Here is a 27,503-nt window from a genome sequence, read left to right on the forward strand (position 1 = left end):
CAAATAAATTTTAGTTTTTAATATAGTACAGAAAAAAGTAATCTAAATTTATGAATGCTTGTGGTGCAAATACAGTACATACTTGTAAATGTATATATTTTAATATTATTTTATGTGCTTTAAATGCTTTTCTAGTGATATTATGACTTCAATATTTGTGGCGGACAGACATAAAGTCGAATAAAATGACTTAAACTTCTTGATTTTTACTTTTCCATATACTTTTTTGGCAAATGACGTATAATCGGGAATGACATAACTCGAAACGACGTAAGTTGAGGTATACCTGTATTATTAAAATTTACATAATAATGTTAAAACATTGTCATGAAAAAATCAAATGAAATATTTTAAGATTAAGTTTGAAACTTGAAAAATTAAAAAAAAACTGTCTTTTTGTCAGAAGAGAATTTGCAGGAAACATTTTAAGAAATCATTATGTAAATTTAAAAAAAAAAAAAAACGATAACGTATACCACTCTCTGTCGAACATCTATATGTTTGGATGTTTGGATTCTTTTTCTTGAATTCAAATGTCTTGTTCTGTGGAATCTCTACTAACAATTCTGCCTGAAGAGCAGGACTGTGGAGTTGCGTAAAAATCTACCGACTCCGACTTTTCCTTACCATCCGACTTCGACTCCATTTCATATACATAACAAGTTGGTAAGTAAAAAGGGAGTCAGAGTCAGTGGATTTTTTTATGACTTTGACTCTGGCCAAAACACCAAAACTCCACGACTCCGACTCCACAGCCCTGCTGAAGAGGATAGTTATGTTGTTGAAAGTACTCACAAAATAAATTATTTTTTCGTAATGCCATATATGTAATTTTTTTTCTTTTAATATTTGGTGTGTGTAGCTGTTTAAAACTTTATTAAATTTTTAAAAATTAATAATCTTAAAATTTGTCTTGGAAATACATATTTTAATTTTATTAAATAACTAGATAGCCTGATAGTTCAATTAATGTTAACTCGCTTAAAATTAAACTTTTTTAAAAAAAGCAGGCAAATTTATAAAATAAAAATTAATGATGTTACAAAAAAAATTTAAATAAATTTGAATTTGATTATCTTTTGTGGAAAACAACTCTGAAACAACTTTTATAGTTATGTCATAAAAAAGAAAAGAATTGCAATTAATTAAAAAACTTGTAATTAAGGGTTCAACGAATATAGGCAAAATTAAACAAATAATAATAAATAAATAATTATTAAAAATAATTATAAAAACAAACTAAATTAATACTAAATAAATTAAAACTAAAAATAATAATTAAATTTAAAAGTAATAAAATAATAATTGAAACTCTGGCCTTTATACCAAAACCAAAATTAAAATGTTTCTAAAAATCATTTAAAAGTTGTTTTGAAATTTTCAAATTGTAAATCAAATTAACTTTTAAATTTATGTTATCTGTGTCATTGACCAAACATTTTGCTTTTAATATATAAAATAGAGATAAAAATTAATAATAATAATATAAAAACTAAATCTGTATGTCTGTATTCTGTATATAACCAAAGGTTATTATTCAAAAATCAAACTTAACAGAATCCACAGAGGAAGCTAATGGGTGATCCTTTTGAGGAACAAATTCTAGACCCTACAAGTTGACCTAGTGTGACCTACTTATGCACTGCTTCTTTGTAAAGTGATGGTTTCAGTTTCAATGGAGACAGAACATTTTGCTTTTAATATATATATATATATAATATTTAAATATTTTGAATATTATATGTATATATATATAATATTTAAATATTTTGAATAAACTATTGTGCAAGACCCGATTTTTGGGGCTATATCTCGTGAAGGGTTGCCTGTAGGGGTGTGGTTCATTAGATATTATTTGATCGCACAGGGGGTCTACAATTTGGGGGTTCCCATTCCCTCACACAGTCCTAGAATCTTACTCTATTGTCAACAAAAATATATATGACAAGATCATATAAATATACATAATATTGATTTATTTTATATGCATTTAACAAGTAAGATCATTTTATTAAGTTGGTAATAAACCTTACTATCTACCTTGTATGTGTATATATATATATATAGTATGTATGTATGTATATATATATATATATATAGTATATGTATAGTATGTATATATATATATACACAAGAACATTCAATACAATGTTAAAATTAAGTTCAATCATGCACCACAATAAAATGCAAATTTGGTTTTTCTTATATAAAATCATGTTCTTTAAATTTTAAAAAAGATATCTTTATAATTTTGAAAGAAAAATCTTTAAGGTAGTATATTTCACAAGGATTGCAACTAGTTCCAAGTTACATCATATCAAACTTTATATATGTCTAAATTCATTTTATGCTAATAAAGAAAAATGTATGTTTATATATTTTCATTTTTGAATTAATTTTTTTAGTTATTAAGCTGTAACAGAGATAGTTGCTTTCATTACACCTTTAGAATTGCCAGTGTGAAACAATAATGTAATTAAATAATAGAAAACTAACTATATTTGTTTTGGAATGCTGCATTATACACTAATAAGAATTTCAATTATTTACTATTTGAAGTTTTCTTGCATTAATAATGTAAATAAGTATTAATTAATCATATATTAATATTAATTTGGTAGTAATATCAGATATATTTCACTTGGCAGTATGTTAACAAGCTTATTATGAATACATCAACTTCTCAATTACACATTCCATATTATATTCTGCATGATAAATATTGTATAAAGGTAAAAAATTAACTTTTTGATGTATATAACTGTTGTAACACAATTGTTAGTAAATCGGTTTTTTACTAACTATTCTATAAAAGACATCTATATAATTGAAAAATAAAATTAATTTTATTACATTATTTTATTAAATTTACAAGTTCAAAATTGTAACAATACATATGTAATGTTTACTTATTTTTATCACTCTTTTTTTAAAGTTATATCTCACAAATCATAAATATCTTTTTATAAGGTTTTGTAAACAAAAAGTTACTTAAAAAATATCTGATAAAATTATTCCTCAATACTGCATATGAGAAGAATGTTTAGTTCCAGATATTTTATAAATATTAGACAAGTTTGCAGTATAGATAAAAATTTTAGACAAATTTATAAATAATTTAGGTCTGTACAAAAATTTAGTGCTGCTTCTATAACTGAGTTGAGACAATATTCACTTTATATTACCAATATGATTATCTTTTATGAGGTGTATCAATATGTTCTTATTTTCAAGATATTGATTAGTACTAAGTATTTTCTAGAAAAATGAAACTGAGCTTTTCAATATATGTTTTTCTATTTTGGCTTCACGTGAAAACACAGATGTGACGACATGCTTGTAACAGTCTATCTAAAGCAGTTTAAAACAGGTTTAAGGAAGGATCATTTTTGTCAGTTATGACATGAATTCATTGTAGTCAGTGAGTTAGAAATTCATTATAGATATATAAATAAACAACTAAATCTGAATATTATAAAATAACCAAGTCATTAAAATTCTAGAATATTTGGGCTATATTTTAACCATCTAATTATAGTTAATATAAAATTATTTGTTAGTGGTTTAACTTACTACTTTGATGACAAATTATTTTATATTAATTGTACTGTACAATGTGTGACTGTACTTTATTAAGATTTATTGAAAAACCTGCAAAATTATTAATAAACACATTATTGCACAAATTCAACATTTGCTTATTCATGTGCATATAGTAATTATTTTCCTGACATTCTATGTATACATGCTCTGAGTTTAAGGAAGGTATAAGTAAAAGTATAAAGTATAAAATANAAGCAGTTTAAAACAGGTTTAAGGAAGGATCATTTTTGTCAGTTATGACATGAATTCATTGTAGTCAGTGAGTTAGAAATTCATTATAGATATATAAATAAACAACTAAATCTGAATATTATAAAATAACCAAGTCATTAAAATTCTAGAATATTTGGGCTATATTTTAACCATCTAATTATAGTTAATATAAAATTATTTGTTAGTGGTTTAACTTACTACTTTGATGACAAATTATTTTATATTAATTGTACTGTACAATGTGTGACTGTACTTTATTAAGATTTATTGAAAAACCTGCAAAATTATTAATAAACACATTATTGCACAAATTCAACATTTGCTTATTCATGTGCATATAGTAATTATTTTCCTGACATTCTATGTATACATGCTCTGAGTTTAAGGAAGGTATAAGTAAAAGTATAAAGTATAAAATGTAACTTGTTTTTAGGTATGTTGTTCTTGCATTGACCAATGAGAAGAAAATTCATCAATTACACATTATTGAACACAAAAAATGCATATTAAATCTAACATGTCCAAACAAATTTCAATTTAGAGAATATTGGTAGGATTATTATTGGACAAATCTGGATCATCAGTAACTTTTCAGAGGATGCTGAATTATCGAGTGAAAGATTAACAAACTTCTACTGTACTTATAAAAAGTTGATAAAAAAAATAAAAGATGTGGTTTTTTAAAATTAATTCATTTTGTCTTATTATTCTAGAAATATTGTATTAATATTTTTTAAAGTTTTTATTGCTCAAATAATATTATAAAATAAGTTTTATTTTATTTCAGGTGTATAAGGTGGTTGTATCAATGGAAGGAAATACATGGTTCATTTTTCGAAGATATAATGAATTTAGCAAATTACATGATTTGGTTTGTTTTTATGCTTTGTTTTAATATTATTTAATATGCTTGTTCATTTTGTGTTTCAGTAAATTGTTGGAGAGATATTTATCTTAGGTTTTAGAAAAAATTTTTAATAAATTGTTTTGTCACAGAATTCTTTATTAGCAAAAGAATAGAATATAGAATCTACATTATAGATTTATGTAAATTTTGTAACCTGTTCCACTATTTTATTTTGTGTGTCAAACAGTTTTTTAAAAATTTTTTAGTTTGATGCGATATGCATGTTTTATTTCAGAAAAGAGCAAGAAGAATTATTAAGAAAGTCTGAAATATCTGGAAATGAAGCAAAAGAAGAACTTCGTAGCATGATGGAGAAATTGGATAGAAATAATTTAGAATTTAATAAAGCCAAGATTATTCTTGAAAATGAAATAATTTTATTGAAGTAAGTGAATCTTTTTAATATTTTTATCTCTTTGATGTAATATCATATTTTCTTGATTTTAAAATGTACTTCATATTACTAATTTTTTACTAGACGTAAAGGTGTCTTATGTTCACAGTTTAAAATGATAATCGTCACTTTTGAACCATGTGATGCATAATTGTACAAATACCAAAAAATGGACCAATTAAGTTTGATTCACTTTTTAATATTTTCACTTACAAAATTGAAATAAAATGGAAAAATTACTTAACATCTAATTAATAAATAGTAGCATTATTATAGCTGAAAATAGTTTTCAATCATTTGGCATTAATCTAAAAAATGAGTTCATGAATGTTTGTTTATATAAGATGAAAAATATTTAAAAACTGATACTAACTAATTTCAATACATTTATTTACTACTGTTATAAAATTAAATATATATAATTATTACAAACATTTTAAATATTGTACTTCAAAAAATAATAAATCAGACATCATTTGATTTAATGTACAGCCCTGTTTGCAATGAATTTCGTTTACTAATAAAAACTTAAAATAATTTAGAGTACAATGCACAGTTGTTTATTTTTGTAACAAAAAGTAATTTATTAGGAATATAAGTGATCATACAAACATATCAGAAGCTCAGATTTTGAGAAAATAATTTGCTATTAAAATATATAATCTAATCTGCTGAGCCTTTACAATACATTTTTTTGAACTTTGTTCAATGTGTTAAGATTCTGAAATCATTATGGTGTGAGTAAAACTGGGAACAGTTTGGTGAAAACTGCTCACAGGGTCGTTGGATGGCTTTAAACAGCAGGGTCTTTAAATTGATCGAGTGGGGAGCACGGTGGGGAAGTTGATGAGATGTCTGGTTTCCAAGCAATAGACAGTCAGACAGGTTTTTAAACTCAACAAATAAAAGTTTAATAAAACTAGAAATCTAATACATGCATATCACAAAATTAGGTGAGTAAATGAGGATAACATACAATTATACAATGAAGTGGCTATTCTACCTTTTATGCCGCGAAGCTATTCTATTTTCTATGCTGTGAGGCTACCTACTTTCTCGGATGCGGAGAGAGAGTTTACAGTTTTCTAACAAAATACCTCAATTCTTTGTTGATCGTCGATAAGACGTCATTTTATTGTCTTGACGAGGATTCACTGTTGAAAGAATGGCGAGTGTCTTCTCTGGGGACTTCTTATTTCCTTTTTTGGGCGGACGTCCACTTTTATCGGAGCACTTATGACCAAACATTAATTCATTGGAACATTATGACAAATGCACAGAACTGTTGGTGACTCGCCCTTTTATGCGTTTAGCCTGGGAAAGTGGTCAGGTGATCGGCAGTTGTTTAGAACCAAAGGTTTCTTTTGCAGATGCGAGTTTGACAATGACTTTTGTTGATGTAATGCTTTCCTCTCCTTTCACAATTGGATGTTATCATTCAGCAACTGACTGTTAAAATTCTCATTCATTTGTTGATAGAGAACGTCATTCGATCCATATCTGGTGCAATAGTTTTCCTAACTATCGCGACAGATGTTATTTAAAAATTTTCTTATAAATGGATTTTAATATCCTTAAAATCCTGAATCTCACAATGGAATAACATCACATTTTTGCTTAATAAGAGTTACAAAGCATTGAGACATGGAAGATACAAACTTGTGTAGNTTTGTTTAATCACTTTATTTCAACTTTTTTTTGCTAATTATGATTGTATGATTTAATCTAAGATTTTTCAAATTGGAATATTTATATTGAAAAATACACTAAAAAAAAATTGAATTTTTATATATATTTTTAACTGTGCTGAAAGTAGATGACTTAAATGTTTGTTAGAAAATCAAAACAATTATTTATTAGATAACATCAGTTAAGAAGATAGGTATTTGTTATATGAAGAAGTATAATGATACAGACACTATATAAATAAATTTTCAAAGCAATAAAGATTAAAACAGTTTCAGTTATAGAATGAAATAAAAGTTATGGTACTTTTAGAAATAACTTGTATTTATCAAAAATAATCTTTAAATCATTTTTAAAGCAAACAATAGATAAAAGAAATTGCATTTTTACAGTTAATGATTTAAATGAGTTAGCAAAACTTTTATTTTATTTACTTATTAGGTAAAGTTTATTTTTAAGTTAGTGATTTGTTTAAATAAATGATATATATCAAATTGAAAAAGAAGATATAAAATACTGTTTTTGAGCAAAATTACAAAATTCCTAAACATTTTCAGATAATTTTAATAAAGCCTGAAAATATTTAAGACATTTGTATAATTTTGTTTCTAGAAAGCATTGTTTTATATTTATTCAATGTTAAAAAGACAGTTATTTTATTTAATTTTTTTTACGATCAAATCTAACAACTTTTGTGATATTTGCTGTTTTTTTTAATATAAAGTATCATGTTCATTAGAAACATTAAATTAATTTATCAAATACATTCTGTGCAAATTTTTTTAGATTGTTATATTTATGAATAAACTAAACATCATATTTTCTGGTATAATATGTTACTAAACACTGATGTATTTTTTTCAGTTGTATAGTTTTAATTTACCAAAACTAAAACCACATTATAAAAACTAATATTTAAGAACCTGACTAAAAGAATGTTAGTTTTCAGCTAATTAATCAGCAAATTCCAAGTTTTTTTAAACATACAAAAATATAAAATATTAAATCTCAAGTAGCTATCTTTTGGTTTTTAAATTCTTCAATAAAATTATAAATTATAATAAATATGTAAAGCATTAAAAAACCAAAAGAATAAAATATTTTATAATNATATTTGCAGATGTATTATAATCTATATATATAAAAATGAATGTATGTCTGTCTGTATGTCCTTCATGCATTACCACACCGTTTATCCGATTGCCGTGAAACTTTGGGAAGTTGTTTTAATTTTATTAATAAATATGAGTTTGTTTTCTACATCCCTTATAAGTTAAAGAAGATACATAAAATATAGATTGTTTGTTGATGATAAAATAACTTTTTGCTTTTATTAGTAATTATTCTTTTATCATTCATTAAAACTCAACATTGTATTTTTTTTCATAAGTTATAAGTTTAATCCTATAAGCATGTAACACTCATTACATATGTGTGTGGTGTGACTAAAAAATTCAGTGAATATGAGAATAAAAACAATAAAACAGAAATACATAAGAATTACTGTTATTGGCCTTCAAAGTACTCTCTATGAGGCACATGCTTTCAACATTCATCAAGTTTCTGGAATCATTTGAAAAAGTCTTGTTTGGGAACTTTCTTAAGAACTGTTCTCGCATAAACTTGAATTGCAGTGACATCAGATCCCATAATGGCCTCTTTGAATCAAGGAAAAAAACAAATCCACAAGCTCAAGATTGCTTTGATCAACATTTCAGGCATATGTCTTCATTTTCATCAATTTGAAACATAACTTTATGCTAGCTGTTTTTCCATTGCTCTTTGATGCCACCTCTCAGAGACTGTGCATGAATGACTACATGTGCTTGAATGAGCCCATGTGTAGCCACATGAATTCCATGTTAGAAGACAATTCTAGACATGTCCCTGGATGTCCACATGCATACTCAACCATGTGGCATGTGTTGCATTTGAGATATTCTAACATTCACTGAACTTTTTAGACACACCGTGTATATTATGCATATACCATTGTTCTTAGCTACTGAGTGTATACTCAGCAGCTAAGAACAATGGAAAAAAGAAGTCATACTATAAAAATAAAGATTTTTAACAAAACATCTTAAATTTCTTGATGACATTTAAAATTATGTTAAATTATAAATATGTAATATAAGAAGTATATTTATTCAGCAAATTTTAATGATGTTTTTGTATAATGTATTTAAATTATTCTTTTGGTCAAACTGTTGATCATATTAAGTAAAAATAAATAAATTGTGAATTTTGAATTTTTAGTTGAAGAAGCAATATCCTAATCTACACTTGAAGTTGCCTGGTAAAAAACGTTTTGGAAATAATTTCAGTGCTGATTTTATTAAAAATAGAAAACAAGGTTTAAATGATTTCGTACAAAGATTGGTAACAGATCCCCTTCTTTTAGAACAGTAAGTAATATTTTTCAGTTAATAATGTTTAATAATAATTGAAAACAGAACTTAAAACTTTTTATTTTGCATCAAAATCAGATTATTCTGAATTATTTGCTATTATAATTATTTCTATATTATTGAACTTACCTATATATTGAACTTGATCTCATGACTAAATTAAATTAAATCCAAAAATAATAGTGCAGAAAATAGTGTTATTAAACAATGTAAATATAATTAATGTAGTGTAGTCTGTNTTATAATTATTTCTATATTATTGAACTTACCTATATATTGAACTTGATCTCATGACTAAATTAAATTAAATCCAAAAATAATAGTGCAGAAAATAAAGTGTTATTAAACAATGTAAATATAATTAATGTAGTGTAGTCTGTTTTAAACACTTATAATTAATAATAATAATAATAATAATAATAATAATAAATTTTAAATTTAAGTCCGTATGTTCGAGAGTTTTTAAATGTGGAAAGAAATTTGAATAGAGATACGGGAAATGAAGAGGATCAGTTACCAGAATCATCTTTTCATGTAAGTAGAATCAATTAATTATGTATTTTGTAAATAACAATGATAGTTAATATTTGCAGATGTATTATAATCTATATATATAAAAATGAATGTATGTCTGTCTGTATGTCCTTCATGCATTACCACATCGTTTATCCGATTGCCATGAAACTTTGGGAAGTTGTTTAATACACTCCCGCAAAGGTTTCTGGCATAGTACATTTATCCTGTGATAGATGGCGCGAGTGTATACGAGCATTTCATCATGAGTTTGATCGATTTCAAATTGTGAAGACCATTTCCCCCCTCCAAAAAATATCTCTACGTATGCATTTGTGAACTGTTATTTACGATATTTGTAATAATTTTTGTTTAATCACTTTATTTCAACTATTTTTTGCTAATTATGTATTCACTTGAACTTTGTTACAACCTTAACTGTATCCCGAACAACAACTGAACTTGTAGGAGGAAATTTGCCTATTTTACCGATCTAGGGATCCCCCCTTTTCCAAATTTTAATATCAACTCAAAATAATTTAAAAAGACAAATTACAATAAAACGATTTATTATCCAACTATCAGAAATTTCACAACATGCCAAGGAAGAGAGGAAGGAGCAATTAAATAATTAAAATTGTAAAGGATTAAAAAATATATATAAAAATGGGGCACTTCTGACAATCGCTGCAAGTGTGTGGGCTAGATTTGGAGAATCCGTGCTTCTCACATGAACAACTGTATGTGGCCAGCTCATGCATTGGAAAACTTTCTGATTTATTCGCATATCTATGAAGCATTATAAACATTTTATATTTATCAATAGTTTTATTTAATTTTATATTGTTTTTTTACATAAATAATAAGTTAAAATAATAGGCTAATTTCAATAAATATATTTAATGAAATTATCTTATCTGTTTAACTTATTTACTACATATATAAATATGTATTATAAAATAGTCAAAAATAACTTTTAGTGTAATTATAAATAAAAATACATTATAATTTTTTCAATTTTTAATAATTATTAAATTTGTATGAGGCATATTTAATATATTAGAAAGTTTTTATGCAGTAATTCATTTTTTTTATGAGCTGAGATGATAATTCTTGTATTGCACAATATCTTTAAGATAATTTTATCATTTTAACAATATCTTAATTATGAAAAAGATAAAAGAAAATAGAGAAAAAATTATTTTTAATATGGAAAGATTTGTTTATCATCCTATTGAAGCTTTTACATCATTATTATTGTAAAGATAAGAGATGACAAGTTTTATAGCATATGTTATCAGCATTAATAATTTTATTGAAATATGCATTATAAAATTATTTTGTACTTGTGAAGTTTAATATATTAAAATTATTTAAATTTACACAAATGAATCTGTGTGCAATATATTAAGATAAAATTTGTAAATATACAAAAAATATTATGAGACGTTATATATATTTTTATTCAGGAAGAACAAGAAGATAAGGAAGATAAACCAATGGATTTGGGACCTACAGAAAAAAAACAGTAAGTATTACAATTAAAAAAAAGTATTTCTCTAATCACAAAAATAAATAAATAAAATGTATATTACAGTGAATATAAAATTAGTAGTATATTATATATGTAATACTATGTGAAATTTCAATTCATTAAAGCCAAACAATTAAGACACTTCTGCATGTAATTACTGTAATTTTATAAGCATATAACTGCACTATCATTCTACATTCTTTCAAAGGATAGAAAACCTAACCCTAAGGCAAAGCCTTTGAAAAGGAAGAATGAAGAGTTTAGCTGAAGTGAAAAGCATGAAGGAAAGAAAAGAATGATAGGAAAGTGTGAAAACATGATATCTAGAGTAGCCACCAAGTTCTGTTTATTTAAACAACCAGAGTTACAATAGAATTAAAATAACATACAATACACTTGAACAGTAAACAAGCCTCAGCACTTTGAGGTGGGGGAAATCTTAAAACAGTCTTTGGCTTTGAGATTCCCCTCAAGGCTGCATATGTACAGCCCCTCCTACTTGATGGGGAGGATGGAAAAACAAAGAGACTGCCCTCCTTGGCTCCAGGGGGTAACAATTAGGAACTGACACGTATATACAATGCACCAGATGGCTGGAAACTGAACAATGGATATAATGCTTCTTCTAGATACAGAGAACACGAGTGACAATATACTTTCCCAATTACCTGGTGGGGAGAACGGGATACCAGAATTACAATAAAAGTACAATACATACGATGAGGAAACAGGAAAACACACTCCAGTATTTTGATGCAAGGGAAAAACCTAGGACAGCCATGTTGGTTTTGAGTTCCCCCCAATGAAATCACGGTAGTAGAGCCCCCAACCAGGTGGGGAGGATGGAGCAGAAAATGCCCCTTTGGCTCCAGAAGGTAACAATGCTGTGCTGATGCAAAAACATAATGCCAGATTGTTGAAAACAGAACAAGAGATACAATGCTTCTTCCAGACTTAGGAAGGCACAGGTGACAAAACAGAGAAGCACAAAGAACAGAAATTTACAATTTACAGAAGGCAGTGTGTGCACTGACTAACACTAAGATTTTCAGATATTACAAAACTGCGAATAACAAATGGTGACCAAGTAGCTTTATGCTGAAGCACAGGTGAGAGTCAATAAGAGAATACCTGCTTCACATTTATAGTACTTTGAAGAGGATACAGTTGTCACTGTTATAATGTTGTGAGTGATGCCCTCCTCGACTGACAGAGAGGACCTAATGTGTAACAATGTTCATACCGTTCATGAAGTTGACCAATGCTTCGTAGTTGTTCCTGTTGCTAACTAAGTCAAGAACCTTACGTGGCCAGTTGGCTCTTGTGTTGTGAATTTCTTCCTTCAGTTTGTAAGTTTCCTCCTGTTGTTGTGGTATTTCGGGCAGAAGTAGATGATATGGTGCAAGTCCTCTGGTTTTCCTGTGCCACAGTCACATTCCCCATTTCCCTTTCTGAGGAAGTGGTTATGCTGCCATGTTTCCATGACCAGTCATAAGTTGCAATAGACACTGATTTGGTGTCAGATGTCCCATGTGTTCTCTATTGGAGAAGTTTGAGATAAACTCATGCATGAGTCTCCCAGTGACCTCAGTGTCCCATTGTTGTTGCCATATGCCTGTGATGTAATCATTGAGTCACCCAAGTTGGGTATAGCTAGCTGGGTTATAGCTGGGATGTATCCAAAAGAGGTGGTGGTGGTGGTGATGATGATGCTGATGGCCTTTCTGACCAGTAGATTGGCCCTGTCGTTACACTGGTCTCTAATGTGCCCTTGATCCATTCGAAGGACACTGATTGCTTAAGCTTAGCTAGGCATGTGAGAGAGTCACATACCTGCTGGATTATGGTAAACTTTTTATTTTGTTTATGTATCTGATGAAGAGCAATCCTGCTGTCTATGTGGATGGTGAATGGTTCCTTGGAAAACTATTTGTGATTAGTTTGTATGTACTGTACTTTAGGGCTTTAAGTATGGTGAAGTTCTTGGCTTGATTGTTAGAGCAATATTCTATGAGCCAATAGTTGACCTGATGTGTGGAGTGCCCCTTCAGGTTGACATGAACAAGGGATTTGTTCCCATCTGTATGGAAGTGATGACCCTGTTTTCTTTTTCCTGGGATGAGCAGGACTTTGGGAGGGTTGAGAGATGGATGGTCAGGAAGGAAGTCATAGTGCAGATCAAGGTTGTGGGTTTTGATTTTGTCCCACAGATATTTGATGTCAGGTGATGGTAGATTCAAGGATGCTTTTGTTTTGGTGAAGTAGATGATTTTTTCAGTACATTTTTGCCACTGAGATCCTGGGGGGTTAGGTTGGCTATGACTTGCATTGCATTTGTTGGGAGGGCCTGTAAGCCTTAGTGATCAGTATAAGGAAATTCCTTTGAGTGGAAAGGAGCTTCCTCCTAATGTTAGCTTTTGCGACGGCCTTCTCCAAATCTCAGTTCCATAAAGAATGGAGGGTTCTATAGTACCAGTGTAAATTATTTTGGCAGTGTTGTAGTTAAGGCCCCATGTATTACATGTGATGGAGCACAGTGAGTGGGCCATGGCTAGGGCCTTTTAGTGAATGAATTCAATTTGGGTAGTCCAAGTAAGTTTATCATCAACTTTGAACCACAGATATTTGATGGTGTCCTGATTGGCTATTTTCTGTCTGTTGATTTTTAGGATGGATTTTTTGGCCAAAGTGTTTCTTCTTGGGAATATGATACACTCACATTTTGCCAGATTTATAATTGGTTGAACTTGGACCATTCGCTGATGTCATGAAGTAGTTGGTTCATTTTTGACTGCAAGACCTCCTGATTTTTATGTCTCATTAAGATAAGAGTATCATCAGCATATACTGGTATGCTGACTGTTGGATACCTTGGGAGATCATGCTGAAGTTTGAGTAGACTGTTGTAAAAGAAGGTGGTCAGAGCTGGAACCCTGGGGATAACCCCTTTGGATTTTCTTTGAAATAATAGTGGTTTGGAGGTTAATTGTAATCCTTCTCTCTGAGAGAAAGCTCTTTAGATGTTGTAAATGTTCCTGGAGCAGCCTAAGTGCCTGAGGGCTACCAGAATCAAATGCACCATTGAAGTCAATAGTGATTGCAAGGGTGTGCTTGTTGTCATGTTTTGCAGAGGAAATGAAATCTACCATGTACTGTAAAGCAGTGATAGCGCTCCTGTTTTGCCTAAAACCATGTTGGTTAGGATGAAGGAACTTGTTTTTTCCATGTGGAACTGTGTGGAATCTTTTGGAGATAAGTGTGTCTAATACCTTACCCCGTATGGGTAGGAGGGAGATAGGCCGAAAATCTTGAGGAACTTCAGGCACCTTGTTCTTATTTTTCAGAATTAATTTAATCCAAGTTTTTTCCCACCTTTGGAAAATACCCTAACTCTAAATATTTGTTGTACAAGACAACAACGGTAGAAGGAATAACTGTGAAAGCATGCTTCGCGATGTTTCTGGTAATTCCATCTGAACCAGGTGCTTTCTTATAGTTGATGTTCTTGAATGTTTGTGATTTCCTTTGTGGAGAAGATTTTCTCTGCACTAACAGAAAACTGCTAGAACAGAAATAAAATCTTTATATAATTCATATTATCCTATATTCTGCACCTCCAGAATGGCTGTAAAAAGCATGACACATCAGTATGGAGTTTAGAAGATTACCATCTCAAGCATTAAAATATTGATTTTTTTGTTTCACTTTTTTCTTAGCAGTTCACAGTACTTGAAATAAGTGAAATTGAAAAACAGAATACTGAGACTAAACTTCTTATATTTTTTGGCACATATAAAGTTTTAAGTGACTGCTTAATGCTAAAATTTCTTTATCTTACAATTTCATTTCCTTTTTATTAATGGAATAAAAATAACTAAACACACTCAAGAAAACCTTTTAACTATGCAGTCGTATTTATTAAATTCTAACATTTTTTCCATTTATTCTTGATAAAGGTCATTAAATATGACCAAAAACATTAGAATTTAATAAATACAGCTGCATAGTTAAAAGGTTTTCTTGAGTGTGTTTAGTTATTAAGAAATGCAGTCTACAATGAGGAATAAAAATAATTAAATGTGCAATACTAATAAACGATAAAATGACAAATATAACCTGATACATTAATAAAACCAAATAATTTGCTGAATTTTTATCATGCTCAATTAAGGCTAATTAATAATCCAAAATAATGCAGTTTAGCCAGAAGCAAACAGTTAAGTTGCCATCTCATGACAAATTTAATAATTATAAATTATTATTATTATTAGTTTTTTATTCTAATGAAACCATGTTTGAAAATTGTCACTACATTGCGTCTGTGTAAGCAACAAATTATAAATTAATTAATTTCTAATTTTAATTTAGAATACTTTGGAAGAAAAGAATTGGCTGGGAACAGGACTTGAACCTACAACTCCTGCATACCATATAAGTTGCATTGCCTGTTATGCACATGGACCTCCATCTGATCTTTGGTACCAGAGCTTTGCTTCTAGACTGGTAGTCTGGTAGCAAAACTAGCAGTGCAACTTGCATATTAAGCAGGAGTTGTTAGGTTGAGTTTTGCTTTGGGGGTAGTACTTAAAATGAATAAAAAGAATTTGAAAATTATATAATATGCATACAATCTTAAGCATTTGGATAACCATACTGAGCTTTCTGAATTGTTCTAATATTCTGCAAAATAATCTAGCTAACATTTGTAAATAAAAATTGAATCTAGTATTAAAATTTATAGTCAATATCTTCTCTTCTAGCATATATTGATATAAGTTAAGAAATACCCATCAATGGTTATTACAGCACAGACTGGGGACACACTCGTGCCCTTGGCCAGAAACATCCACTCAATTATAGTCAATATTTTTCTTAAAACGTTAACTTATCTGTTTGAAATCATTCACTGTATTTCGTATATTTTTATGAACAATTTATTATTTTATTCTATTAAATATTTTTGTTATTTTGAAATTTTTCATGTGTACATGTACTTAAATACACTGTAATAAAGATTTAAAAAAATACATGGTAAATTTATATTTCATATGTAGCTTTATATTTCAGTAATTAAATATAAATAAAGATAAAGATTTTTAATTTTTGATGACAACATATCAAGTCTCTAAAATCATTAGTACTTTTATCATATTTTATAATGTAACTAAATTTCTTCCAAGTTCCATGTTTTTGACCAACATATTTAAAATAGTGGTGGTGTCATTTTTTCATATTGATTTCTTGATTAACAATTTTTCCCATTATCTCCAGATTTATTCACAATAACTACAACATGCTTTATTACTGTATCACATGCAATATTAAATCACCTATTGCTATTATGCAAATATAGGCCAATTACTATGACTAAACCTGATGTAAGAGTTCATAGTATTGTTAGTTTTCATAAGAGGCTGCTTGTTGGGACTGTGGCAGTATGCCATTATGTATATATAAATTTAAGTATAGTTTTAGAGTATTCCCCTTTGTTTTTTGTTCCTTCTTGCTTCTAGAGCTTTCCTTTCTAACTCTTTCCCCTTGGGTAGTAAGGACTGATTCTTGGAACTATAGAAAACAAAGAAAGAAATAAGATTTGAGGGCACGAGGGAGAGAGAGTAACACATTCTTTGGACCAGACTTCAAGGTGGACAGATGTGGAAGATGGTACTCTGTGTCGTTAAGAGCAACTAGACTGGAGGAACAATGCTAGTCTGAGAAGAACTTTATCATAGTCATGATAAAAGGTGTAATGACTAGGTAGAAAGGACAACCTAGGGAAGATGACAACAAGCCATCTTTCAGAGAGAGTTCTACATGGCCTCCCACCAAAAATTGAAGTTCCATAAAACCCTGGGTATTTCATTCTTTCCTATATCCTATTTTTCTATTTTATTACTCTCCCTATCATCTTCCTTCTTTCCTTAGTATAAGTTAGTGTGAGTGTTAGTTATGGTCTTTCCAGATATCATTTTATAATTTTATGTTGTGATTGGTGCATGTTTTGTCATAGTCTGCCCTTAAATATATATTGCAGCCCTGTTTAATTATTTTATCATTGAGTTGGAATTTGAAAATAACTTGTACATATTCCACGAAATAAAATACTTTGCTTAATCATATGCTGTTGCTTAGTGTTCATTGAAACGTTTGTCAGTTGATGTATATTTTTCATGGTCATCACAGGGCTTCAGAAAGAACAAACATTACATATATAAGAAAAAAAATTTATACTGATAAGATTCTTTTTAAGAATGCTAACAATAAACTCTCAAATTTAAAGAAACTCTAACAGTTGGTTCACTCAAGGCCATGCTAGTCCATCACAGTTCATCATTAAATATAATAAAGATAAAGATTTTAATAGTAATTTTTCATTTAGTAATATAAATTAAAATTACTTTTTACTAATATAATAATTTATTAAATATTCTTTTACAGTTATCATTTGATATCTATCTACTTTGGTTAACAATATGTATTTTTATTAATAGTTTACATTTTTTTTTTAAATTTAGTGCTAAACCAAGTGACTTTGAATTTTTAAAAGTAGTTGGAAAAGGAAGTTTTGGCAAAGTTCTTTTAGCTAAACATAAAACAGAAGGAAATGTTTATGCAGTGAAAGTGAGTATAATATAGAAAATTATTTTAATAATGCAAAAATAAATAAGTAAATGTTAGTCATTATATAACATTAATATAAATGCATTTTTTTCCTATAATTATTCCTTATTAACTATTAAGGGATAAACAAAAATGTCAGAAAACAAATTATAATACAAAATATATAGAAGAGCTTCAAAAATCCCAAAATTGTAGATTTAAAAATTTCTATACTTTTTGGAAAATAGACTTTTGCTTATAATTTAATATTATTCATAGTTTCAATTCCAAAAAGAATGAAATATAACAATTTTTAAAAATTTAACTTTGTTTTTGAAATTTTCAAAAATACCCAAAAATTTCAGAAAATTAAAATTTCAGATTTTACAGTTAAATTTTATACAATAAAACCTTGATTTAACAGGCTAATTCAGGTGAGAGTGCCTCTATTAAAACTGAAAATCCATTATATAATAAAGTAGATTTTCTGAATGTATGTGTTAAAAAATTGGCAAATTAGTTAATTTATCTGGTTTTTTTATAGATATGTTTATGTAATTAAAATGAGGTTTCTGTGAGAAGTTTAATTTCACAGGAAAGTGTTCTGTATATATTATTGGCTTATGTATTCACTGTAGTTCTAAGACTAATAAACAAGTATATGATCTAAACTGAAATAAATAAACACTTTTTGGAAAATATACTTTAACTGTATTTAACTAAACAAATAATGTTCTTAAATAGAAGTACAAAATTTAAATTTGACAAAAACACAAAGTTTTTTCTTATTTATTTGTCTTTGATAATAATATATCAAGACACTTGATATATTGTTATATATACCACAATATATGACAATATATTGTGGTATGAAATTAAAAGCAGTGACTCTTGGATTTAAAAAATAACCTGTTAGTTTCATATACAAAAATAATTTTAAAATGAACAGAGTATTATTTTCTCATATAGGGACTGGAAATTTTGTCTGTTAAATTGAGGTTTTACTGTAATACCTTAATGATGCATTGTAATTGGTTTCATGATTGGTGACATAAACTTATAAATTCACTGTATTAATGTGAAATATAGTAAAATAATTTGTTCCATGCTATCAACTCAGTAAGTAAATTTTCATGTTTTATTGTATGCGTATAGAAAACCTAGGTTGTTCTATACGCATGAGTGAAAGATTATTCGCATTTTTGCAATGATTCTTGAGCACCACATATTTGCATTTTTTACCAGATGCTCACCCTCTGGTGTTTAAAAACAAAATTATTTTATTTGGGTAATTTGAATCATTGTTGTATATTGTCAGGAGTAAAGCAATAGGAAAACCAAAGCTTTTGAATTGAATTTCAAATTGAAATTCCAAAATCACACGGGAGCCCAATATATGTTTTAATTCATTTCCATGTGAAAACAGACGATTATTCAGAAATCAGAATTCAGAGAAACTCATAAGTATGGATTCAACAGAGAGTGGATTTGACTGTTAAGAATTGGCAAAAATGGTTTTCATGAACAAATTATGTTGTTGATTTTACAAGATTTTTCCTTAAAGTATAAATTGCCAGTAGTTTTTGTGGGACAATGTGTGCATTTACGTGCATTTGATAATGTTTTATTTGTGATTAAATGAAATAAAATAAGAATTGTATTAATATGTCTAATTTTCTTTATTTTGATCTTTAAAGTCACACCTTGTCCTATATGTGAAATTGTCTTATATGCAAGTAAATATGGTATATTTTTTAACAGGTTTGGGATTACACTATTCTCTTTATTGTTGATGGCTTTTGACTTTTGAGCCACTCTGTAGATCTCCATTAACTCCAGGTATCTGGAGGATAGTGCAATCCCAAACTTGTGGAAAATATATATAAACTCAACACAAGCACATTTAACACAGGTTACTATGTACAAACATTCCACCAATCAGCATCTATCAACTATCCTCCAATCTTTGATTACTACGTAAAGTTTATGATCCATTCCAAAAATGTATGATTCAAATTTTAGAATACCAATCTGAGGATGTCCTTTTAAAAATGGACAAAAACGTTCACCTCTCAAAGTGAGTAGTTCTTTTCTTTTGCTGGTTCATTGGTTTTATGAAGTACTGGATCCTCTGATCAAAAAGAAAATATAAGGCACTTTTTTCTCTCTACAAAATGCATTTTGAATCTAAAGTCTCTCAGTCGCTCTTATGTAAAGTATTTCTAATATGGATCACCATTGGTGAATCTTGATTATTTACATATTGGTCACATATAGTTTTCAGGTATATGCGACTGGAGCAGCCTGAAGCCAAATGTGGAGGATTTTTATCATATTTTGCTTAAGGGACTAAAATTTCTAGTTATGCCATTGAATGCAACTAACATGAAGGCACTTCTCCATGTTTTCAAAACTTATATTGCAAATGACATTGATTTTTACTTATTGTTATTACATTACATAGATTTAATTTTTTGTATATTTATTAAATTTCCTGATTTCACTGAAAATTGAAGTAAATTTAAATTCTATTTATAGGTTTTGCAAAAGAAAATGATCTTGAAGCGAAATGAAAAAAATCATGTTATGAGTGAGCGAAATGTGTTGTTAAAAAATCTTCATCATCCCTTTCTTGTTGGACTTCAATATTCTTTTCAAACACCTGACAAACTATATTTTGTTTTAGATTATGCTAATGGTGGTGAGGTAAGAAAGATATATAATAAAATAATTTCTCTATTATAACTGTATAATGAAAACACATTAATTTAATTGCTTTGTGGACTTTTTCATGATATTTTATTACATATATTATTTATAAGCCTTTCTAATTTAATTTCATAAATTCCAATTCCATTATTAATTTATGAAATATTTACATTGCAAGCAAATTATTTTAAATAATATGGTCAGACAAAAATTAAAATTTTGTGTAATTGATTCAAATTAATGTACTAAAATTTATATTAGTATTTTTTATTTTATTCTTGCTTACTTTAATTATTTATTTATTTATTTTATTTCAAACTTGACAAAATAATGACAAAAATAAAATATCATTATTGAAATCATTAAAAAATAAAAATTTATTTGATATCTTCAAGTAACTTTTTTGCAATATAAAAAAAAACTCATTTTAAAATTTAATTTTGTTTGAGAATTCAATTTAAATTAATGTAAAATTACAGTTATTTTTTCATCTTCAAAAAGAACGTTCTTTTCCTGAACCAAGAGCAAGATTTTACGCAGCAGAAATGGCCAGTGCATTAGGATATTTACATTCAGAAAATATTATATATAGGTAATTATTACTACTATTATTATTTTCAAAATTAATTTAGTAGAAAGAAATTGTTTGAAGTAAAACAATATTGTTGTCAATTACTAAAAAATATTTTAAAAAAATTGATGGATTTGAAAATACAGTCGACCCCCCTATAAGATAGAGATACGTTCCATTCTCTAGGAATCCGATTTCTTACGAATCCTTCCAATCACAACCCGACACGTGTCAAGTTTACGGACTACGGCTGTTTGAAAGATTTTCTTCCATAAAATTAATCGATTCTAGACTAATCCGACTCAACATTTCCAAAATACGTATATATTTTTTGGGAATAATCCGTATAAACTACGCTATAAACAAAAAATTGTAGGATTACTTACCGAGTGTCACCATTCGACATTGCCATTGCTCAACATTGTTTTCGTCGCGGAACAGCTCAGCAAAGAGCGGCCGATTTCTAACAACTTATTTTTCTGTGAAAACTTCGTAGAACTTCGGAGACATCATTAATATAAATAATTTTAATCGCCGTTGAATAAGAAATGTTTCTTTCACAAGAAATGTATAAAATTACAGTACTGTATTAGACTTACGGTACCTAATTTACATACTGACAGACGATAGTTAGCGTAAAAATCTCCGTAGCGTGGCGCCACGCTAGACGGCGGAAATTATATATTTAATTATAACAAAGTTACAATAAGTTAATATATAATTATATATACAGTACCTAATTTATATATAATTAATATATAATTATATGTACAGTACCTAATTTATATATAATTTATATAATACTGTCCAGACGATAGAAATCTCTCCGTAGCATGGCGCTACGGACGGCGGGAAAGTAGTTCGGCTGCCCGATGACGTTTGAGGTGTTTATAGGGAACTTTTACTATTTTTTACGGATACCGGTAGCAATTTTTTCGTAGTTTTATAGGAATCGTAATTATAAGGACCGTAATTATAGGGGGGTCGACTGTAAAAACTCAAACCTTTAAATTCTCCCAGCAGACTGATGGAAGTTCAGAAACAACAATCACTTTCAGTTTATGTCTAACTGTAAAACCAGTTTCAGGTTACAACTGTGCAGAAATGGAATGCCACTGGCTTTGATGTTTGAAAATGGAAATATAGATGTAATGCTTTTTATAATGATTTATCAAATAGCTTTCAAATAGTTGCCATGCTTGTGAAATATGCTTTTCTTCCTTAAAGTCTATATGTTTGAGCACTGTGGTTTTAAATTTGACCTGCTTAGGAGTTCTTCTTAGGAGAATTTTAAGGAGTTTTTATCTGTATGTTATTGCCCAGTTTTGTTCAGTATCAAAATTTTTTATGATGGCTTTGAACTATTAATCTCAGGAAATTAGCAAAACTCTTCCATCCATCAAATTTTTATGGAATTTTGTATACAGTATTTGATTAATGAATATTGATAAGAAATTGATAATAATAATTTTGAATTCAGTTATTTGAAAGTATCATAGATTATAAAATGATTTTTACTAATTTTAATGATACTGAGCTGATTTTTCAAAACTAGGCTGAAATTTTGATACCCAAATTCATTATCCAATAATTACTGTAGTATGCTCTTTTTAACATCATATATTATCAGTAACAAGAAACAGCTTACAGTTAAGAAAATACTTTTGTTAAGAAAATACTTTCGTTAACTGTGAATTATTTTTATTATTTACTAATAATTTCAGATGTTGAAAAGAAGAATGTGTAGAAACTTGCTTTAAGACTGATATATTTGATTTATACTCTTATCTGTTTTTTAATTGAAATGCAAGCTTTTTTGAAGATTTATTAATTCAAAACTTGTAAGGGTTAAAGTTTTTTTTACATATTAAACAAATTTCTTTCCTTATTTACATTCAGAAAATCTTATATTATGCAATATTCAATTTAAATTTTACATTAAAAAATAAAAACAAATAGCCAATTGTCTTTTAATGACTTGATATTCAGAACAAACAAAACTTACTACTACATCTTATCTTGCAGTCGAAGTTTATTACTTCAAACGTTTTCGGTCATGATATTCAGGGTGTTTTTTAATTTTTTCAAATAGATATGTAATTTATGACTTTGTAAAATTGTGTAAATTAGTTTATTTTTGGTTTTCAAAGCTATTTCTAAGATTTTATAATGTTTAATGCTTTTTTTTATAATAGAAAAACCTCTCATTTCAATTGAAAAATTGATATTATATTGAATTTGTAATTTTGTGTTATTATTATGTTGGGTTTTGTGCGTTATACTCAGTTGACACCAGTGGCAGTTATTAATAAACTAATTCCTGAGCTACAAAAATTTTCTTTTTGTTTTGTAATGCTTGTTTTGTTTAACTTTCCTAAACTTTTTATTTAAAATGACAATATAAATATGAAAAAAAGGCTTGCAGCTTTATAACCATTGTATTATCAAAGTATGAAATTTATGTTTAGAAAAATTATATTAATATGAGTTATATACAATATCTAAATTCATTTATTAAATATATTTACACAAACTTAATTTGATCAAAAAGAATTTTAAAATAAAAATATGTTTAATTATAAAGATAATTTTCTTATATTTTAATTACCTGTAATTGTATTATTATACAATTTAAACTTATTGAAATATCGCCAATAGCAGCAATGAGAATGGTAATTCTTTAAGTATTAAATAATTTAGCATTTTAACATTTTATTCATTTAGAGAGATCAAACAAACAAACAAACAATTTTTTCAGATCACAAACAAATATCTAAACAAAAATCACTTTATCACATTCTACATCTGTAAAAACTTCCATTTAGCAGTACTGTAAAGAAACCTCTCAAACCTGTCTCCATTAACTGCAACTGTTTTGATAGGCCTTCACAATTCACCTTAATAATAAAACAATTTAATGATAATAATATAACCATTTATCTGTTTAATGAAATATGTGCTTGTGAGTTGGAAAGAAGCATTCTATGGTAGTATTTTTTTTATTTTAGCAATACACCACTGACTGTACTAAATTTTGTTGCTAAATATATCTCTAGACAGCATTGAATAAGGATACTTTTATTATAATCATCTAGTATATAAAAGTTTTTTAAATTTACTTATCATTACTATTTTAAAATTTTAATACAGTAGAACTCAGTTAAGAAGTTTTCACATTAGAAGTTTTGCAATATTAGTTTTATTTCAAAAGTCCCAATTTTTCCCTTTAAGAGATATGTGAATTTTTTGGTATAAAATGTTCCCATTTAAGAAAATTTCCTCCTTAAGTAGACTGAAATTTTTACAACTGAAAAATGGATTGCTTAAGGACTTTTTAACTTCATCCTATCAAAAATTTTGTACATTTAATTGCACATGGAAAAAGAAAAGAAAATTACATTAGAAAATGCACAAAATTTTGTGTGTGACTTTGGGCTATTTTTAATACAAATTTTATGATTTTCTTACATGGTTATCTGGCAACAATGCAATAAACAGAAAATTCTGAAAAGTGCTACCAACTTGTGGTTGATACTGTAAATTTTCAATAAAAATTTTAGTATGGTATTTGTACTGTAGATCTGTGGTTTTGTTTTTGGGATCATAAAACACAGTTTTTTACATAACAAAACAGACAAAGCAGGTTACATTAAACAAACATCTAAATAAGTATTATAAAAGCCTAATCCACTGTAATGTAGCAGGACATTGTGAAATAAATATGGACTATTGAAAGAAAAGCTATCTTATTTTCATTTCTGTTTCAGAAGTTTTTTTAAATTGGTCCCTTGAAAAACTTCTTAACTGAGTTTACTGTAGTTCAACTAAACTTTCTATTTTATTTGACTCATAGTTTTTGAAAATTACATTATATTTATAAGAAACTAATAATATAAAACTCATTTATTATACCATCACTGATGTATTCCATAAGTACTTTAAAGATGATATAAAAAATTATTGGTTTAAAATATTGGTATTTTTATATGCATGAAGTAATTATATTGTTCTTATAATATATAATTGACATTATTTATTATTTCTAAATATTAAAGAAATAAGAAATATAATTTACAAACGTTTACATTGTACAAAGTTTTCATTGGTTTACAAAATAAAAGCTGTTTATTTCTTAGTTCAGATAGTTGTGGAAGTGTAATAATTCTTAAAAATAAGTGATGTAATCATTTTAATTCATAAAAATTTAAAAAAATATATTTAAATTAATATTAAATTTTTGTTCTGTTTATTAACTGACATCTGAAAAAAGGATAATGTAGCATTATGTATGTATATTTCTTCAGATATTTGATTACTTAATTTAAAGTATGGTTTTATATATATTTTTTATTATTATTTCTAGAGATTTAAAGCCAGAAAATATCTTATTAGATTATCAAGTAAGATATTTTTCATTTTTAACTACAATGTAATTTTATTACTAAAATTAAAACTTTTTAATATAATGATTATATTAATTTTAACAGTTACAAATATTCATAGCATTTTAGTTATTTATTAATATAATTTCTGTAATAGTTTGTTTTATATCAAAATTTTAACAAATTGGAAAAATCAAAGTTTTACAGTTAATCAGATTATATCATTGAAATACACAATAGTTTATTTAATTTTCTTGTAACAATTTACTCAATTTATTGTGAAGTGTGCGAATACCGTAGATAAAGAAACTCAACTTTTATAATATAAAAGTCTTTAATTCGCGTACAGAATACAGGAAATCTTTATCAGATGCCAGTTTCAATCTCTATCCCTGAACTGATTACACTATTATAGTAACTAAAATTTAACAAACATAAGTTATATATTGCGACAATTCTTCCTTACTTGAATTACTAGTCTACCAATAGAAAATACAATTATATATCTTATATCTAAATTTATGGCTAATTATGATCTACTTAAGATGAAATATAGATTTAAAACAAGAAAAAAGATGAAAAGTAAAGATGAGAGAGAAAAATTGGGTACCCAATGATTTCAGCGTTTTTTCACAGTGATATTTGGAAGTTGGATGAACTCTGTTCACGGCAAATATAAACCACTTTCCCAGGAATTTTGTTAAGCTATACATACTGGAATGAATGAAAACACCCCTCAGAGTTTTCACTATCCTTGTTTTCCTTTTTTCCCTCAAATTCCATTTTGTCTCCACGCAGTTCCAAAAAAAAAAACGCTAGAGAGCTCTCTTCACGTGTCCTTTCCTGTCCCGTTCTACACCAAAGAATGAATACATGGTCACTGTTATGCTTGAGGGTCACACACCTTCCAATTGTTACTAATGGATCACCTACTGTTACGCTGTTAAACACGAGTCAGGGAAAAAGTTCAGAAGGAAAGACATGAAGACAAAGGAAATATCATATTCAAAAATAAACTATGACTATACAATTATGGCACATAGCCACATTATAATTGAAAGCTTTAATTAGTACTTTTATTTTAGGGTCACATTGTTTTAACTGATTTTGGATTATGTAAAGAAGGGCTTGTTGGAAGAGACACAACTTCAACTTTCTGTGGAACTCCTGAGGTAAATTAAAATTTTTTAAAAATAGTAAGTATAAAATTAATTTTTTAAATTAAAAGAAAATTACTATAATTTTCTGTGGATAAATAAGTTATTTTGCAAAAACAATTGCTAGAATAGAAATAAATCTTTGTATACATGCATCACCATATACCCCACACTTTCAAAGTGCCATTGAAAGCACAATCCTAACTGGTATGCAGTTCAGTAAAACACAACTAAATTATACATATGCTTTATACCAATGATGGTATACAATCTAAACAATATTTATGGTTTTTTTGATATAATAAATCTTTTCAGAGACTGTAGAATTATTTGCTTGTAATAGCTTTATTGTCTTAAGTTAGTTTATTTTAATTTTAAAATGCATTAAAATAGATTCTTAAAAATAAACTTAGAGAATATTTAAATTTTAATGAAGCATAACAATATGTCTAATTTTACAATTTTACATTGTATTAATTATTGAAAAACTTTTTAATCTAGTCTTATTGAAAATAAAAGCATTATTGGTAAAGCTGAATTTCATTGCTAACTTGTTCAGCTATTATTTTTGAAACCATCATTATGAAATAAAATTCAAAAATTCAATCTTGAAACTTTTAACTTGAAGATAATGGCCATGTTATCCAGTGGCAGAACTACAATGTGTACAGCGTCCAGAGCCTAAAGCCTAAAGGGTCTGAATGTGTCATGACCCATAATCAAAACAATTGTTTTGATCATAATTGAGGTAGATTTTAAGGGTTTTTTTAGAGTGATGCAAATAGTTATTAAAATGCATAGTTATTATTATGCATAGTTAATG

General features: G+C 27.7%; 1 protein-coding gene across 1 annotated transcript in view; it reads left to right on the forward strand.

Annotated features, from left to right (window-relative positions):
• Positions 1-4,587: 4,587 nt before the first annotated feature.
• Positions 4,588-27,503, forward strand: part of LOC111641299 (serine/threonine-protein kinase Sgk2-like) — a gene marked incomplete at its 5' end in the record, with an annotated part of 34,249 nt that continues 11,333 nt past the window's right edge. Inside the window, 9 exons of the mRNA XM_023387452.1 lie at positions 4,588-4,687; positions 9,063-9,211; positions 9,658-9,748; positions 11,197-11,255; positions 17,777-17,882; positions 20,400-20,567; positions 21,050-21,162; positions 25,505-25,541; positions 26,609-26,695. Of these exons, the coding sequence (XP_023243220.1) occupies positions 4,588-4,687; positions 9,063-9,211; positions 9,658-9,748; positions 11,197-11,255; positions 17,777-17,882; positions 20,400-20,567; positions 21,050-21,162; positions 25,505-25,541; positions 26,609-26,695 (910 nt within the window). The remainder of the gene's footprint in view (positions 4,688-9,062; positions 9,212-9,657; positions 9,749-11,196; positions 11,256-17,776; positions 17,883-20,399; positions 20,568-21,049; positions 21,163-25,504; positions 25,542-26,608; positions 26,696-27,503) is intronic.

Source organism: Centruroides sculpturatus, unplaced genomic scaffold (genome assembly GCF_000671375.1).
Source record: "Centruroides sculpturatus isolate CEXI.00-Female unplaced genomic scaffold, Cexi_2.0 scaffold1595, whole genome shotgun sequence".
Taxonomy (NCBI): Eukaryota; Metazoa; Arthropoda; class Arachnida; order Scorpiones; family Buthidae; genus Centruroides; species Centruroides sculpturatus.